The sequence below is a fragment of the Otolemur garnettii genome, unplaced genomic scaffold (genome assembly GCF_000181295.1).
Source record: "Otolemur garnettii isolate 467f Iridium unplaced genomic scaffold, OtoGar3 scaffold00005, whole genome shotgun sequence".
Taxonomy (NCBI): Eukaryota; Metazoa; Chordata; class Mammalia; order Primates; family Galagidae; genus Otolemur; species Otolemur garnettii.
This window is the reverse complement of record NW_003852400.1, coordinates 4,518,598-4,538,788: the sequence shown is the minus strand read 5'-3', so window position 1 is coordinate 4,538,788 and position 20,191 is coordinate 4,518,598. Positions and strand designations below refer to the sequence as shown.

Below are 20,191 nucleotides of genomic sequence, written 5' to 3'. Positions count from 1 at the left end.
GGGAAAATCTGGTTATAAGGTAGTAAGCAGGGAAGCCACATGCTGGGCTGGTACTAAGGCATTGGACAGTACCTAATAGGAAACATTCTGCAGAGGAGACAGGTGACCAGCAGTGAGGTGAAAGCATGGACAGTCACTTTAAAAAAACTCTGCCTCCTTTTTGTCCTCTCTAGTTTCCTATTATAATGATCTCTCCTCCTCTGCTAATATAAGTCTTCCTTCAAATGCAGTCTGACCCTCTCTGTGATAGGCTGCACAGCAGACATGCATCTGCATAGCAAAATATGAGGGCTAAACTATCCCATGTGGCACTGGTCTTCCTTAAATCAGCTCCCCATACTGCTTTCAACCTTGATGTCATGTGGATTTAGATGAACAGGAATCCTAAGCCTGAATCCACACTACACACAGCTTTAACCTGGTCCTGGCTCCTCTAAACATCTTGAAAAACATGAAATGTCACCATTTTCTGTGGGGTAAGAGAGTGAGTAGGATGTGCTACCACTTGTGGATGCCACACTTTGGGCAAGAAAATCTTTCCTTGTTGTATTACATAGAGTAAAAAAGAATTCCACTCCTTCTTTCCCTGATTATCTCCAAATAAAAGCAAGTAGATAACTACTTGTTTTCTTTGAAAGCTTAGCACTACATAGAAAAGTCTTTCTGAAAGAGCCTAGTGTGAGAATTTTTCTTCAAAAAGGAATGAAGGAATAAAATAGTTAAGTTCTATAATGAAATATTTTAAATCTCCTCAAAATAATTTTTAAGCATTAAAATGCTAACAAAAATCTTCTTCAAAAATATGAACAGACAAGAAAGAAATTAGAACTAAGGTTCATAACTAAAATAACAAGAAAAAATTTTATTGTGAAACTCCTAAAGGCCAATGATTAAAGAAAGCCATCATGCTGATAAAAAGCTGGGTTGGGTGGTCACTTGCCAGAGAATGACCAGACAAACCTACACAAGCACACTGTAGTTATCAAGTCAGCTTAGAGATGGAAAGCTGGTCTATATCTGATCAAACTACCTTGCCTTTTGTATTTACTATATTTTGCAACTATGATCTTTTAAAACGGTGGCCTTAGGAAAATCTGCTTTGGCAAGTAACTACAGAGGCTCCTGTAGAGAGGAAGTGAAAAGACTGGGCATATAAACAAGGGCTGCTGGCACGTTCAAAACGCAGGGGATAGTTCACAGAGCAAAATGTAGTCCTAAGTAAATGGGTTTCAGGCAATTTCAGTGTTAAGATAACATCATTAAGAGTAGAACAGATTGTGCTCAAACCCTGCTGTTTATAATTAACACGTTGCTTCCAAATACTCCAGGGTCCCTGGTAAATAGTCTTCTGCTCACATCCACCCAGACCAATCAGAATATTTTCATCAGATTCCACGCTGGGCCAGCACCTGTTTGGACAAATCCAAGAGAGCCAAAGAACTCCTCTCCCTGGCCAGCTCAGTAGTTGGATGAACACAGCTTGGCTTAGTCATTGTCACAGTGTCCATATGGCTTTGAAGCTTGTTTTCATAAGAAATCATACAAGTATTTTATTATGTCAAAGTTCACCGTCCTATGAACAAAAACAGATAATATGTTAGCATCCTCACCCCTAGACTGCTCAGCTTTGTATGATTCTGGGAAGCACATGCAAAGTAATTCACAATTTAAGCTAAACAATCATAATGCTATCAAGTACACTGTATATAGGATTGACACTATATTTTAAATGTCACTAGGAATAGTTTTTATAAAAGTTTGTCTTTTACATGCACAAAGTTTCCTTCTCTAAAAAAAGAAATTAATTGAGAGCTATTCAACAATCTGTATTTCAATTGTGCTACAGAAAGTTTAGGTTTCATTTGAAAGCTATTTGTTTTTTGTCTAATAGCCAGAATAAAGTAATTAGAGATGCAAAGTATTTAAATCTTTTTTGCTTCTGAACATTGTTTATCTTCCAAAACACCTGTTTTGTCCTTACATAATGTGTAGCTCGTCTGTCCTCATTTGTAGTTTTCATTCTTTTCAGTCTTTTAATGCTGGCTGACCTGAGTGTGTATTGTAACTAAATCTGTATGATCCAAGAATACGATACAATAAACAGACGATGTGAATGTATATTTTTGTACTCCAATGGCAGGCAGAATAAAATAGAGTGACAGAGAGAGAGAGACATATAATTACTTCTTTTCACCAAACCCATTCTTCACTATAAATATTCAGACTTAGAGATTTATTATTTGAATAAATGGTCAAAATAATTAGATATAATGATCGAGCAATAAGTATAAAATTAAGGCCTTAAGTATTCATTCTACAAAAATAATCATCCATGTGAGAACGGCCTTTTAAAGATTCACTAATTGCATGTTCTTATTTATTAAACCATCATCAATTAATGTTTTTTCTATCGCTTTGGAATAAACTTTCTCAAAAAGTTTCTAGGCAAATGATTGACATCTAATTTTTTAAAAAATGTGGAATGGAGAATTATAGATACTGCTTATAAAAACACATTTAAAAATAGCTAAGAGATACTACAGTTATTGTGGTACCCAAGCTGGACTGAAGAATGCCATAACGGTTTCAATACAATGCTTCCCTAAAGAACACTAAACTTTTCCAAAGAGCATAAAAACATTGCCGAAATAATCCCGTTATCATTAGTAGTGATAAAACAACTATAGATAGTATATTTAAATTATAAAAGAATCTTATGCATGAAGACCCAAATGGTATGGTTGGTGGTTAAGTCATAAAGCTATTTTACTTTTAAATGGTATTTTTTCATTCAACTCTAGAACCATCCAAATTTATTGGCAACAGGTACCTTGAACTAATGACTTATGAAAAAAATGATTAGTTGAAAAGATCTTTTTTAGAGCATTTTAGAAAGGAAAAAATATACTTTTTAACACTGACAAAAATGGGAACTGGAATTTATACAGCTCTCTCTAGGCACATTTCCCCACAACGACTATAGATCTTAAAGTTATAAACCTAAGGTAACAAGGAAAAATAGATCTAATGTTGTAGGAGGTTTTTGGACTTCAGTGAAAACTAAAGTTACGGGGAAGCTAAGATTAAAACAATTTAAATTCCAACACTAAGGAAATCACTAAATTACAAGACATTATTTGATAGAATATCACATAGCCAAACAAAATGATCAATAGGCAGCCATAACCTACTATATTAGGAGAGAAAGGAGAACAGAAAATTGCAAATATGTTGTGATAGGTACGGAAAAAGGGTTGTCTAATGGACTAGAAGAGAGCAAAATGTAATTTGTGGTAGGACTCCTTTACTTTTTAAAAATCTATTTTCAGAAATCTATTAGATTTTCAGAAATCTATTACTATTTATTATAGCATATTTGTGCAGTTTTCCTTTAATACATGAATGGAGTGATTTAAAAACACTAAGCAACTGAAATGTATTCATTTTTAAAATGAATTCACTATATTCCATTTCTGTTTTGTCACTGAGAAATAAACAAATTAAATTAATCTGGAATTGAATATAAGATCATTCTCTGAAGATACAGTTACTGCCCAAGATTTATTTACTACCTCTATCATTCTTCCACTCTGATATAAACAAGTGACTGACTTGCCAACTGATTCCCACATAAATTCTTCTAAGACATGGCAGAATTTGTTAAGACTAACTACAGGGGCAACATGAAAAATTAAGTCATGTATTCCAAAGATTACTTTGTGTTTTAAAGTATTTGGAGTCATATGATCCACTTTAGAGTTTCAACTAACAAAAAGAGTTAGGAACTTTGCATTTACTTTTTCTGGCTTTTTATGCATATTAGGTTTAACATGGTTTTAAAAAATTTTGATAACTTTTACATGCTATAGGAAATTCTTTCCCATAAAACACAAATTATTTTCCAAAGCAAAGAACCAGAAAGAAATACAGTAAACAGAAATAGTGTTGGTGGCAATTTTTCTAGGAGTAATTTTTAAATCAGAATTTTAAATACTTTTAACACAAGTTAATTATATGGCATGTATTTAAGGATTTAATTTTGCCTTTATCCTTTTATTTCATTGTGTTGATTGTTTTACAAGACATTAAGATACTTTTTTTCTCACAGGAAAACTTTCTTTTTTGTGGGAAGTTTGAACTTGGGTTCTTTTTAAATTTGGCTCTTCTGACAACTTGTATCCATATAACTGAAAATTGAAACTTTAAGTTATCTAACAGCATATAACACTGATTGTGGAGGAAAAACAACTATAAACTTCTAAGTACCATTCCTATTGAAAACAACCCAAGGACAGTATTTAAGAAGTTTCTCAGTCATCCGTCCTCTCCTATCCTTTTCTAGAACCAGCTTCCTATCACTTCTCTGTACAATCCTTACACTGTTTCTTGATCACTATAGTTCTCTATATCCTCTATCTCTTCAAAGGATGTTTTCTGTATTTTTTCCCCTTCCTGGCTCAACTGAATCTTAGTTCTTCCTGAAGGACATAATCTTCCCTTCAGCTCCTTCCAATGAAGGTTTAACTCTCTACTGTACCCCAGATAATTTTGTCAGGTGTGGTGTCCCTGTGCAATAAAGCTCCACTCCTCTTAAGAGTCAAGGCCATGCTGTTCACCAGCTCCTAGCCCTCTTATCACCATATCAGAGTCAGCGAATAATTTAGCTTCCAATTCAGTCTTCATTTCTATTCCAAGACCTGTATCAGACACGTCACTTCACTGCACACTTGTCTTTCTCAATGAGACCTTCTTTCCCATGCTCATGATTACACCCAGAAAAGCTCTAAAAACATAAACTTAAGACATTCTACCCTCTCATTTGCAATTTATTCCTTTTATGCTATCAGGAAGGCCATGGGACAACCAGATCACAAACCTCTTGATTTTTTCCTGATCTATTATACATATACTTACTGAGTATCTATGTGCCAGGCACTGAATTATGAGCCCCCAACTGGATTTACTTTCTTTAGTTCTAGCTTAGACTCCATGGTTCATCACCAGTGCTCACTTGCTAGCATTCACTAAACTCACCTGGCAAAACCCCAAGACTGTGTGATTTCAATTATAATTCTTTGTTGTCTCCACATCCAGCATATGGAACGGTGCTGGTGCAGATCACAAATCTAATGGATCGTGTCACCGTAAACTCCAGGTCAAGAACCCCGGCACTTCTAACAAGTGCCTTCCTTGTCAGTACTTTCTTCCACTCCCTCTGGTAGCTATTTCAAATATTCCATATTTCCCTCAAATGGCTATTACTTTTGCAGTTAGTCTTGATTTTGCTTCCTTCAACTTTTTTGCCACCAAAACTCCAAATTCTGCTCCATCTGAATCCATCTTTTTGCCTTGTTAAATGCAAGAGAATTCCTCTCTCTCATCCAGGGTCTTTCAACTCATATTCTAAATCCTGGGCTAATATAACATTTCAAGGATTTTGTGCCTTAATCTCTCTCTTGGTATCATTTACTCCACTCTATCTGCTCTTTCCTATCAGCATTTAAATATGCTCAAATCTTTAAAAAAAAATAGCCTCCTCTCAATACTACACTGTTAACAGGTACATTCCTCTCTCTCCCTCTTTCTGGCAATAAAAAAAAAAAAATCCTACAATAAAGGCTCATGAGGAGAGGATTTAGCAAAATTATTCTTCTTGCTATATATATCTCCCCAAAGTTATTCTTCTTGCTACATATATCTCCCCAAAACCCAGCACGGCACTTCATTTATGATGGGTAACACAGTAAGTGTTAAATGAATGAAATGCATTATCTCTATTTGCTACATCTACTTTCCCATAAATACTATTTAAACTCACTATAATCTGACATCTACTTCACCATATCACTGAAAGTGTTCCTAATAAAGTTACCAATAACTGCCTTATCATCAAATCATAGTACTCTGCTTGATTTCTTGGTAGCAACTGACTGTTGTCCATTACTCCCTTCCCTTAGATTTTCCTAGTGTTCTTATATGTAAGACTTTATATGTAACTAACCTTTATCCTCTTAAGCACCCCGAGTATTTTCCTGTATTAGACTTCAAAAGTATGATTTTCACTAACTGCGTAGTTTTTTCATAAAAATGTGTAAGTTATTGACTTCCTTATTTTAGACATACAGACCATGTCTTATGATCTAATCATTTGTTTTCTGTCACAGATGTCTGAGAATTACTCCAACCTACCCTTGGGAACTATCCTTAGGACTTCCTTTCTCCACCAAATTTTGATTTGGAATGAGACTGTCTCCTTATCTCCATTCCTCTTTTTGCCGCCCCCCCCCTCCAAAAAGTCCATATGGTTTGCTTTCACCTGAAGTTTTATTTTTAATTGCTACAGAAAAACATGAAATATCTAATTATTTAGCACACACTAAGCTTAAAGCACTATGCTAGGTTTAAGGCTGAGGTAATGACAGATACACACAGTGTGTGCTTTGAGCTTCATGAACTTAACATTCTAGAAAGAAAGGTGAACTGGAATTATTCCAATTAATGATTTCATTAAAAATATAATAAGTATCATAAAAACAAAAATGGGACCTTCTTAATTTTGTGTGCGGTTGGGGGAAGAAAGGAATGATGGGGTCATGGTATGTTTGAGAAGGTTCCTTTTAAGGAATATTCAAGCTGAAATCTAAAGGTTATGTAATAGCTAGAAGAAGAAAAGTTAGAAAATGCTGCATATGCAAAAATAGGAAGCAAAGTGATTAATATAAAAAAAAATGAAAGACAGCTAATGTAGTTAAAGTGCAAATAAAGAGGGGAAAAGGTATGTTTGCCGTTGTGGCCAGGCACAAACAGGGGCCAGATCATTGGGGCCTTGTCAGCTTTTCAAAAGACTCTGCTATTTATTCCAAGAGTTATGGGAAACCACTGAGACTTTCAAGACATTAAATTTTTGTAAAATTATTCTGGTTATCATGTGGAGAATAAATTATAAGGAGATAAGAGAAGACAGAAGATCAATTAGGAGACTACAAGAGATGAAATGACAGTGGCTTGGTCTATGGTAATGATACAATGATAACAAGTGGATAAAATCTGAGACATATAGGAAGGGCTTGCCAGGCTCAGCAGGAGTGTGGGAGACAGAGAAATCATGGAGGCCTGAATCTTGAGAGGCTGGGCTAATCACTAAAATAGTGAACGCCGGAAGGAAACCTGACTTTCCTCTTTCCCTTTCTATTAGTGAATTAAAGCAGAGGTTAGAATTTCTGAGTTCAGTTTTAAAAATGTAAAAGTCGATTATATATATATTTTAAAAGGTCTGATCTTTAAAAATAAAGGAGTTATTAATATGTATTTGGTTGCTGAAATCAAAGGTATGGCTAAAGTTGCCTTGGGAAAGAAAATAACATCAGAAGAGAAAAAAGCCTAGGAGTAAGCCTCAAAAAACAACTATATTTAAAGGTCAGGTGGAGAGGATAAGTTGGCAAATGAATTTTAGTACAAAAAAAGCCAAAGAATAAAGAGGAAAACCTTTAGACAGCACAATCATCGGCTCTGAGAGAGAGTTCTGAGAAAGAGTGGTCAGCAATGTTAGGCGCCACAGAGGAGACAAACAGCCTGAGACTAACAAAGGCTCTGGGGAGATGGAGGAGATGGAATCCAAAGCAGAGGTGGAAAAATCCACTTGGACAGGAAGAGGAACCCCAACCTAAGGAAAAAGCAAGAAAGAGAAGTCACACCCATGTAGGCAGTTGAAGGACTTCTCAACTGATGGTTTCAATTTTGTCCTGTAAAACAGAGTGAACACAAATGTTAGGATTTGTGCTTTGAACAGAGTTAAGAATCTAGATGGAAAAGAAGTCTTTTTTTATTTTTGAGACAGAGCCTCAAGCTGTCCCCCTGGGTTGAGTGCCATAGCTTCACTGCTCACAGCAATCTCTAACTCCTGGGCTCAAGTAAGTCTCCTGCCTCAGCCTCCCAAGCAGCTGGGACCACAGGCGCCAGGCGCCCGCCACACCCGGCTATTTTTTGGTTGCAGCCATTACTGTTGTTTGGCCTGGGCTGGATTCAAACCCGCCACCTTAGGTGTATGTGGCTAGCACCTTAGCCGCTTGAGCCACAGCACTGAGCCAGAAAAGAAGTCTTGTGAAACACAAGCTCTATTTCTTAATACATGAAGTGGAATGGCTGGGAGGTTGGTGGAAGGTAATCATAAGGAGAAAAGAAAAGAAGAGCTAGACTGTGTGAGTATCAAAGATGCCCACATTTTTATAAGAAGCTGGGGACACTAACAGTCTGTAAAGGGAACAAGAAGGAAGGATAGCACTAAAACGACCTCCAACCTTGAATGCTTGGGGTTTGAGAAAATAAATAGCTACCCTTAGGGATAACTTCAGAGAATTTAGTATCCCAGGAAAGAAGTAGATTTCAGTTAAGGAAATAAAGAAGAATATTAGAAGATGGAAGGGTGTGGGAGAGAGGTTAAGACAGCAGAATAGTACAAAATATTATGGAGATGAGGGAGTGAAGAGGGCAGATGTGGGAAAAGGATGCTTATTTTTTGGACACTGCCCAGGGAAAGTAGGAACAGTAAGGACAAAAGAACAAAAGTAACAAAGTTACAAAGTTCCTAAGTTCTACAACAAAATTCTAGGTCTGCCCAGGGAAAGTAGGAACAGTAAGGACAAAAGAACAAAAGTAACAAAGTTACAAAGTTCCTAAGTTCTACAACAAAATTCTAGGTCTATATGTCCTGCTTCCTTTTGAGGTGGTAAATGGAAGCGCACACTCCTGCATGTGTTTAACATCCATCACTGTGATGCTATGGACTAACGACAAATTCAGTCTAATTCAATGCGTATTCACACGGGATGGAGGGACTCACAAACCATCCTGTGCATCAGTATGGTGGGGTACAGCAAATTCGGAATAATAACAAAATTCCTGAAATACATAGGCTTCATCCCAAAGTTATGTCTTAGATAGAGGCTCTTAGATACAGAGGTTGCAATATCATTGTTTTAAATGAAAGTTATTGCTTTATGGTCATACTGAATACAATAAAAAAAAGTCTCTGCTCATTTTTCTCTGTGTAAAAATTTGCCTCATTTTAGCATAATCAAACATTAAATACCTCACTTCATGTTTTAGAGTCTGTATGCCATCAAAATGTGGCAAATACCTGTTATCATGGCACTTTTAATTTTTTTTTTTTTTTAGAGATGGGGTCTTGCTCTGTCACCCAGGCTAGAGTGCAATGACACATTGATAGCTGACTACAGCCAGTTCAAGTGATCTCCTGGGCTAAAGTAATCCTCCTGTCTTAGCCTCCCCAAGTAGCTGGGACTACAGGTGTGCTCTGCCACAATCACCTAATTAGAGATGAGGTCTCTGCTAAGTTGCCCAAGCTGGTCTCAAACTCTTGGCTTCAAGTAAGCACCCCTTGCGTTGGCCTCCCAAGTTGGTGGGATTACATGAGTGAGCCACTGTGCCTGGCAGAACTTTTAATTCAGACAACTTCAGGGCAGAGGCTGTGAACCTGTAGACTTCAGATCCTCATGAAGCTGTAAAATTGTTATAGGAGCTCTGCAAAGCCATATTAAGCACTATTTTTAGGCTGAACAAATTATGTCTCAGATCTTTATATTAAAAATTTTGAAATATACGTACATACTTCATGATTAACTTAAAAAGGATGCTATGATGGCGTTTTTATATTCAGAAAGTTTGGGAACCCAGTCTTAGGTTAACCCTACCAGTCTACACGCATCACCTTTTCTTCCACAGCCCCGACAGACTGTTTTCCAGCTGCAACCATGAGATTGAAGTCATTTATTCATATAAATGGTTTCAGCATTTTCCATTAACAGTTAAGTGTACCTCTTGGTGGGGAAACTCATTTTAAACAGTTCTCATTTTGACAAACATATTTTTCCTCCTTAGAACTTGTAACATTCTAGAATTACTCAGAATTAGTTTCACCCACTCTGCACATGACAGCCCCTGAAATCCCTGGACAGTTAGCATGCCTTTCTGAAGGATTTTCTCTCACATCCTGTCCTTCAGATAATGGTGGGACACCGTTCTTTGCAGGACCACTCGCCTCATGCCTCTTTAGCATGTACCTATCTGTCAATGCCCCTCTTAAAACTCTGAACACAGCACAGCACAACAGATTTGATCTGTTGATGGCAACACACAGAGCTATTATATCCCTTGAACTAGGCATTACATGTATACTAGAGTTACCTACGTCAGGATTTTTAAAGCCTTGTAAGTCAGCTAAAAAACTCTGGACTTAAGCCAGGTCTGTCCCATCTTGTTTCAGTTCACATTAATTTTTTGTAGTGAATGGTCCACTAAATCTCACCTTGCTATATTACGGGACCATTATTCTAGTCTGTGAAGGTCTTTCAAAATCTCGATTTTTGCCATCTAATACAGTAGCTATTTCTCTCAATTTTATATCATTTGTATATATATTTGAGAGGGTTGACTCTATGGTGGAGCTTATTCACTGGCACTTAAATCATCTTTTCTCGTTTAAGAAACTAATGACATTACCTTAGGAAGAACATTAATTTTTATATTTAGTGTATCATTTACATACTTCAAGACACTTTACCATGATTCTTCCCCTCGTACCTTGCAACAGCTCTAATGAAGTCTAGAGACACCGTGCATCTGTATTTTGGTCCATCAAGCTGATCATCATGGCCAACCTGGGTTAACAGCTGAAGGGTCACTAGAGAAGTAATCTAAAAATGAGATAATATTTTTTATGAGAAACTATTTTAATGCCAATTTATTATGTGATGACCTTGATTGTGAAACATTTTACAGTGCCTTTGATAAGGATATATAGATGAATCCACAAAAATATCTATACCATCTACAAAGAACATGACTACTTTGAAACTTACATAACAAATTTACACATATGTTTAAAGTCCTAATTTAACAACTAAAATCAGTTGTTGAAGAGTCCTGTTTTAACAACTTATTCAAACTAACACTCAGTGCCTAAGGATTACACTAGAGACAACTTTATTTCATTACTGCATTAAGACATATGACTGCTACGCCTTAAAAACTACAAATAAAGCACACTCCTTCCCTATGATAAGCTAAAATTTTAGGATGTTTTTGTCTAAATACCTCAGAATATAAAATCTATGCTCTCTTGGGAATCAATCAGTTAAAATATGGATTTGGGTCTGTTCCAGAGTAGGTCACTGGTTAGATAAAAGATAAAAAGTGAATCCCTCAGATTTGGGCTTGGTCTTGATTTAGAATGTATCACTGATCAGGTGGTCAAAAAAACACCAAAAGATCAATACTGGAGAAAGTAAAAGTGTATTCTGATAAGTCAAAGTACAAAGTAACTTCACATTCATAAGGTCAACCGAAGTATTAGGTGCTCTGAAATCTAAGAAAGCAAGCTAATCCAAGATCTAAAACAGTTTGAGCAATTTATTGTCTTCTCCCAGTTTTTTGTTTTTATCTCGTGTAGGCCACTAGGAAAAGAGACAGCAATGGTAAGAAGAAAAGACCTGGAAGCTAGGTAATCTGCAGCTGCTCTGCAGTAACATAAAGGATAAGTTTTCAGTTATATCATTTGTAATACCTAACCATGTATCTTAGAAATTAAAATTAATTTGGGATTAATAGGTACTTTGTAGATGCTAAGTAAACATTCTATGAATAACAACAACAACAAAAAGACAATAGTAGCGATTTGCTTGATACTAAGTATTCTATAAACATTATCTCATTTATTCCTCAGGACCCTACAAGGTGAACATTATTATACTCATTTTACAGATGAGCCTTAGAAATGTTATGTAATGTTCCCTGTTATCACAAAGCCAGTAACTGAGCAATAATTCAAAACAAGAATCCATACTCATCATGCTATGCCTACATGTATTATACCACACTATAACCTTAAAGGGAAAACTGTCATGCAGAGTTCTATCAACTGTCACTACATTAATAAATTAAAGGGTGAATAGATGATACCACAGTATTTTACACAAATACTATGTTAAATAAATGATTTCAATTAGAAAACTTTTTTAATGCACCAAAATATGAAGCTCTATATTCAAAAGGTTAATTGGCTACTTACTCCTTAAAACATTTTTTATAAACGGTCTTTGTGTGTTAGAGAAAGTGAGTAATTTGAAGATGTGCTCTGCTAAGTATTGTTAGAAAAAGCTTATTATCTATACTGTTCAAATCTTATATCTACTATTATTTCTTTCTTTATTTTTTGAGACAGCGCCTCAAGCTATCACCCTGGGTAGAGTGCTATGACATCACAGCTCACAGCAACCTCCAACTCCTGGGCTCAAGCAATTCTCCTGCCTCTACCTCCCAAGTAGCTGGGACTACAGGCACCCACCACAACGCCTGGCTATGTTTTGGTTGCAGCTATCATTGTTCTTTGGCGGGCTCAGGCTGGCTTCAAACCCGCCAGCTCAGGTATACGTGGTTGGCACCTTAGCCAATTGAGCCATAGGCATCAAGCCAGGTATCCACTATTTTTTAAATCAAAACTGAGAGTAGTATATGGAAAGCAGTAAGATTTCTCAAAGAACTAAAAACAGATCTACCATTTGATCTAGCAATCTACTACTGGGTATTTACCTAAGAGTAAAGAAATCATTTTATCTGTTAGGTATGAATTTACCTGTCCCCTCCGCCCCTCTGACCTACTTGATTTCCGATAAATGTAATTTCCGTATGTGCACGTAAGTATTGATCTGAAATAATAAAAAAAAGTTTCTGCCTCCTGGACACAGTGAAAAGGTTTCTTGTCTCCTAGAATACTACATTTATTCTGGAATTTTTTCTGTAGCAATCCTAACTTTTGCAGCATTGCTTTAAAATTAAAATGAATTTTAAAAAACAAAATCATTGTATTAAAATGATACTTGCACTCCTGTTTACTACTCACAATAGCAAAGTTATGGGATCAACCTAAGGGTCCTTCAACCACTAATTGAATAAAGATGGGGTATACATATACCATGGAACACTACTTAGCCATAAAAAACAATGAAATAATGTCCCTGCAGGAACTTGGATGGAAGTGAAGGCCATTATTCTAAGTGAAGTAACTCAGGAATGGAGAAATCTATACCACATGTTCTCTCTTGCAAGTGGGAACTAAACAATGGGTACACATGGCCATACAGAATGGAATAATAGACACTGGAAACTCCAGAATTTGGGAGGGTAGGAGGGGCATAAGGGATGGAAAATTACGTACTGGGTACAACAAACACTATTCAGGTGGAGGGTACATTCAAACACCAGACTTCACCACTACACTACATATCCATGTAATAAAACTATACGCATCACCTAAATCTATTTTTTTTAAAAACAGCCTAAGAGAGCTATTGAAATAATCTCATTATCACAGAGAATCTGTCTTCTTGTGCTTCTATTAGTTTTTGCCATATATTTTTGAAGCTATATTGTCAAGTGCGCATAGACAACATTACTATGTTTTGCTGACAAATTAACATTTCACTTTTGCATAATGATCGCTTTCTTCTCCAGTAATGACTTCTTTGGTTTACAGGGTATTATTCAAATCTTGATATGTGTGCAGCTATATCAGCATTCTTTTATTTGCTATGCCTTTTTCTTTATGTTACTTTCATGATTTCATTTTCAAGTCTTAACTTTAGAAAGATCTCGTGTAAACAACACAGTGGGATTTTGTGTTTACAGTCAGTCTGACAACTCTGACCCTTCAGTTGGCCCTCATAATCCATTTTCCTGCATGTCTTTCACACTCCTTTCTCATCTTTTATTGTATTGAATTAAAATATCTTCTCACCCGATTGTTTTATTTTACTACCTTGGAAGTAATCATAGTTTTGATTTTAACTCTAACTTCCATTTTGATTGCATGTTTGAGTCCCAGGCTATTTTAGAAGTATTTCTTAATTTCAAGTTATAGAGTCTCTAGTTTTTTTGTCTTGTTTTGGGAAGATCACAGAATGTGCATACTAGCAACCCTTTGAAGTTTGTTGAGGCAGCTGGGTTCCCTGGGAGAAAAGAAGGGTGCACAGGAACCTGAGTGTCACCATAACAGAGAGTGAAACTGACCATGGGGGTCACCTTTTTGTTCCAGGAATGTCTGTAGCTGGTAATAACTGAGCACAAAGCATGCCTGCTAACTGGAATGACTCCCCCCCAGGCAAATGAAGTGGGGTTGTCTCTCTCACTCTCCATTATGCCTCTTGGCCTACAAAGTCTAATATTTACCATGTGGCCATTTACTGAAAAAGTTTGCTGACTTCTGCACTAGAGATTGTTAGGTTCAAATGACTAATTTAACCAATGCAGCAACTAAGATGTTCAATGTCTTTTGCCCAAAGTGACGACTGGATGGTGTCAGAAATGCACCTGAGTAAGACTTAGATCTCCTAACTCTAGCTCTAAAAAAGAATGTTTTTTAAGAAATAGGACCTAACTCTGTCACTGAGGCTGGAGTGCAGTGGCATGATCATAGCTCAATGCAGCCTTGAACTCCTGCCCTCAAGTGATTGTCCTGTCTCAGCCTCCAGAGTAGCTGGAACTATAGGCACATGCCACCCGTATTTGGCTGTTTTTGTTTTTTTTCTTTCCCTTTAGAGATAGGATCTAACTGTATTGCCATGGCTGGTATGGAATGCCTGGCCTGAAGCACTCCTCCTCAGCCTCTCGAGGTGCTGGAATTACAGACACGAGCAACCATGCCCAGCCTAAAACTTTAAAATGTATCTAACTTGTGATCATAACTAAGAGAGCTCACATCACATAAGGTCCATTACACTCTTGCCTAAAAAAGACTGTGCTAAAAGAATTGAGATGATCTGTAAAATAATCATAAAGGGAGAATTCACACAGCAATATGCCTCCACCACCTAGACAAAGGACTCCTTACCTACGAACTTGGAAATTTGGTACATGCCACAAGTTTCTGCTCCTCATGGAGGGGAGCTATCTGGCAAACACTCAAGGTATTATGATCATCCAATTATCTCATTCTCACTCCCACCCCTGGGCCCATTCTGATTCCATGACTGATCTAAATTCAGAAGAGAAGGAGTGTAGTTTAAGAGAAAAAAAACCATTCAAAGTGAGGAAGACCTATGAAAAATATTCAAAGTTAGAGAAAGCTATCTTCTGCCACTTACTACCAATAGACTTCAGATTAGTCACTTAAAGAATTTGGGCCTCAATTTTCCAAACTAAAAATCATAGTAATAGTATATTAGCCAAGGATGTTCTAAATATTTACAAGGTAACTAAAACCGAGCACCAAAAACCTGTTAGAACTGATAAATGATTTTAGTAAAGGAGAATACAAAAATCAACTTAGAAAAATCAGCTGCATGTCTATATACTAACAATGAACTATTCAAAAAAAGAAATTAAGAAAACAATCTCATATACGACAGCATTGAAAAGAATAAAATACTTAGAAATCAAGTTTAGCCAAGGAGGTGAAAGGTTTATACACTGAAAACTATAAAACACTGGTGAAAAAAATTTAAGAAAATACAAATAAAGATATCCATGTTCATGGATTAAAAATTATTATTAACATGTCCATAACTATCCAAAGCAATCTATAGATTCAATGTAATCACCAACAAAATCCAACAGTATTTTCTACAAAAACAAAAAATCCTAAAATTTGTATGGAACCACTAAAGACCTGAATAGCCAAAGCTATCTTGAGAAAGAATAATAAAGCTGGAGGCACTACATTTCCTGATTTCAAACTATATTACAAAGCCATAGTTATCAACACAGTAGGGTACTAGCATAAGAACACAAATCAATGGAACAGAAAAGAGAGGCCAGAAATAAAACCATGCATGTAAGGTCAACTAATCTTTGCACGAGTACCAAGAATACATAATGGGAAAAGGATAGTCTCACAAGTGAATGGCACTGGAGGCTGGTTACAGTATCTCACACTTTTAATTCTAGACTTTGGGAGGCTGAGGCAGTAGGATTGCTTGAGGCCAGGAGTTCAAGACCAGCCTGAGTAAGAACAAGATTTCATCTCTACCAAAAAAATAAATAAATAAAAATTAGCCAGGAGTGATGGCACATGCCTATAGTCCCAGCTACTGAGGAAGCCAAGGCAGAGCCCAGGAGTTTAATAGTACAATGAACTATGATGAGGCTACTTTACTCCATCCTGGGCAATAGAGCAAGACCCTGTCTCAAAAAATGAATGCACACATTGGGAAATCTGGATATTCACTTGTAAAAGAATGAAATGTTGTGTATACCATACACAAAATTTAACGTGCAATCAACTAAAAAACTTAAATGTAAAGACATGAAATCATAAGAGTCTAAAAGAAAATATAGGAAAAAAGCTCCTTGACACTAGTCTTGGCAATGATTTGCTGGACATGATATCAAAAGCATTGGAAACAAAAGCAAAAATAAGTAAGTGGGCCTACATCAAATTCAACAGCTTCTGCACAGCAAAGTTAGCAATCAATAAAATGACAAATAAACTATGTAATAGGATTTAAAAAATCAAATAAATAGCAAAAGACGATAACAGATTTAAACAAAATTATATTTGCTATTACATTAAAGATAAACTAAATGCTTCAAATAAAAGACAAAGATTGAAGAAAAAATCCTATATACTATACTATATACTATTCAGCAGAAATACATGTAAAATAGAAGCATATAAGTTACAGGCAAAAGAGAGAATGAGATACATCAAGCAAATACTAACTAAAAAGAAAAATGATGAAAGTATATTTATACCATACAAAACAGACTTAAAAGTGTTTCAAAGAAAAGTATACTTAAAAATGATAAAATGCCAGAGAGCTCATATCTCTTACAAGATTAGTTGCTTGAGATCTTTGCTATGAAGGGATGAGACACAGAACAGATGGGCAGCCAAGGAACGTCAAGTTCTTTGGAGTAGAGTAAGTGTTGCTGAAAGTCAAGATAAGACAAGTCTATTTCCTTGTCAGGTTAGTAATAGGAAGAAATCCATGAACAGAGTAGACCTGAAATTTTAATGAATGGGAAGATATACAGAAAAGGGTTTAATAGAGCCTCCCATGGCAGAGTATATTAACTTCAATTCTATTTTTCTATAAGGAGTTCATTTACAACAGGTTGATAACAGTCATTTGAAAACTCATACATTGAACTACCTTTATTATTAAAGGCAGGTCTCCATAGTACTTTTCTCTTAATATAGAAAAAAACATTAAATACCTTTTATTTTGCCACTAGCATTTCCTTATATTTCTTATAACTTCTACTTCCCTGTAATTCAAATATTTTCACATATTTAATCAGAGTCTTTAATCGAAAGTGGATGTTAAATTACTCTTTTACAATTTTTCCATAGAAAAACATAAAATCTATCTGTCTTTAATCCAGTTAAAACAAAATACTTTCAGACACCTTATGGTTTATTACTTTTACCACATCAATTATAATAAATGTCCAAAGGAAAAAAGTTGAAACAAATAGGCCTGTGAAGTTGCTGTCATCTCTACAAGATTCCATGGATGAATCATATATATTGTGCAAAGGATATAGTATTTCTTCTAGATGCAGCAGCCAAAAGGTATTTCCAAAACATTAATAGATGATTGTCCAGTTTTGCAGGGGGTTGGGGGAGAAGGGGAGTAGTTCTGATTTAGGAAAAGCTAATTCACAAAAAAATCTAGAAACTGCTAAAGAAAACAATTAAGATATGATTATTCACATTAAAAAAAAATCATTTCATTGACTTTGTCATACAAAAATCACTCCAAAATTACATACAAACACATAGTTCAGGACACCATCTGTTAAATAAAGCAATGAACAAATGTACCAACAATGCTCAGTTTATTAAAATATTGCTAGAGTAAAACTAAAAAGATCAAGAACAAATATTAATTTGTGGAGTGAATATTCTGAATTTCAAACATATTAATGGAAAACTGTAGGAAGTGAGAACTTTTGGAAAATTACTTCTATACATACAAGATAAACATATAAGAATGTTTATCTTCCTCTCCATTATACAATCCTAAAATTATCTGATTTTTATTTCCAATTGCAAATCCATTAAATTCTTGACTTACTCTAGGTACTGTGCATTCAAAGATGGACAAAATCACAGAAAATACTTATTTACTCCCTTGTTTAACTTTAAATGTTCATAACAAAATGATGAACCCTGATCTGCAGGCTAGTTTAATACCTAAATAGTCTGATATACTTAGTGTTTATATGACAGAAGTCTCTAGACAGCAAAGTTACTCAGATTCATAGTGGTGTTTCAGTTTAGTTTGTATACATGTGCATACACAAATAAAGCAGAGGTGGGACCAGAGTCTGCCTCGTCTAGCTGCTGATGACTCAGTGACAAACTTGTTACTCAGACAAGTTATTTTAGTTGTTAGGCCCCCAAATACAGAAGTGATTTACAGTTAAGTTCTAGCAAAGGATTTGCTAGACATGGAATATTTGGAATATTTTTCAGCTAATAAATCAATGCCTTAGAAGTATTAATCTTTGTTGAGGGAAAAAACTCTCTAAATAATAATAGTAAAATACACTTGAATATTCATTTTATAATCTTTTTTTTTACACTGTCTAATGTATAGAAGTCTTTTCATTCAATTGAGCTCTCAATTACCCTCAAAAATATTTCAGAAAAAGACACTAACAAAGAGTGTAGACAGAGGGTTAGAAAAAAGATTAATACAGGAGAACTTCTAGTCCAGAGAAGATGGCATTCATTCACATGTACTACTCTTCTCTGTTAAGTATGACTATGAGCCCTGAAAACAACATTAAAGGCAGAAAGTGGAAAGGTGGAAAGTGGACTGCTTAGGGACTACAAGACTGGAGGAACACTAATAAAAGAGTCTTTATTAGTCTGCTATTGGGAGTCTCTACCCAACATCAGAAGGTAAACCAAGCCCAGCACCTCCCAATCCATAATCCAGTAACAGAAGGCTACCCAAGGATATTCGTTCATTCCTTCCCTGTATTGGAAGAGAGTTCTGACAAAATGAATTGGCAATTTCCATATATGGCAAAACTATCCTTCAGGAAAGAAGTAGAAATTAAAAACATAAACAAGGGAAAATCAAGGAATTTGTCACTAAGAGATCTACCTTTAAAGAATGGCTAAAAGAAATTCTTTTAAAAATAATGAAAAAAGGAAACTTGGACATCAAAAAAAAAAAGGAACTGAAAGAACAGATATATGGATTAATGTAATAGAATATGCCCTCAAGAGTTTTCTAAAACATATCTCATTAAAAGTTGTAACACCATGTGATATTCAAGACAGTATTTAAAAAATGAGAAAGCCACAGAGAACTCAAGCATATTAGCAAGAAAAGAACAAGTGATCCCATCTCAGGGTGGGCAAGGGACTTGAAGATAAACTTCTCTGAAGAAGACAGGCGCATGGCCTACAGACATGAAAAAATGCTCATCATCCTTAAATCATCAGAGAAATGCAAATCAAAACTACTTTGAGATATCATCTAATTCCAGTAAGATTAGCCCACATCACAAAATCTCAAAACCAGAGATGCTGGTGTGGATGTGGAGAAAAGGGAACACTTCTACACTGCTGGTAGGAATGTAAACTAATATGTCCCTTTTGGAAAGATGTTTGGAGAACACTTAGAGAACTAAAAATAGACCTGCCATTTGATCCTACAATTCCTCTACTAGGTATATATCCAGAAGACCAAAAATCACATTACAACAAAGATATCTGTACCAGAATGTTTAGTGCAGCCCAATTGCCCATCATCCCACAAATGGATCAACAAATTGTGGTATATGTATACCATGGAATATTATGCAGCCTTAAAGAAAGATGAAGACTTTACCTCCTTCATGTTTACATGGATGGAGCTGGAAAATATTCTTCTTAGCAAAGTATCTCAAGATTGGAAGAAAAAGTATCTAATGTACTCAGCCCTACTATGAAACTAATTTATAGCTTTCATATGAAAGCCATAGCCCAATTATAGTCCAAGAATATGGGGAAGGGGGATAGGGAGGGGAGGGGAGGGGGGAAAATGGGTAAAGGGAGGGTGATTGGTGGGACCACACCTATGGTCCATCTTACAAGGGTACATGTGAATCTTTCTAAATGTAGAATATAAATGTCTTAACACAATAACTAAGAAAATGCCATGAAGGCTATGTTAAC

General features: G+C 35.8%; 1 protein-coding gene across 1 annotated transcript in view; it reads right to left on the bottom strand.

Annotated features, from left to right (window-relative positions):
* Window positions 1–864: 864 nt before the first annotated feature.
* Window positions 865–20,191, bottom strand: part of ORC5 (origin recognition complex subunit 5) — a 79,016-nt gene continuing 59,689 nt past the window's right edge. The window contains exons 13-14 of the mRNA XM_003782606.2: window positions 10,600–10,712; window positions 865–1,573 (exon numbers count right to left, since the gene is read on the bottom strand). Of these exons, the coding sequence (XP_003782654.1) occupies window positions 1,528–1,573; window positions 10,600–10,712 (159 nt within the window). The 3' untranslated portion in view covers window positions 865–1,527. The remainder of the gene's footprint in view (window positions 1,574–10,599; window positions 10,713–20,191) is intronic.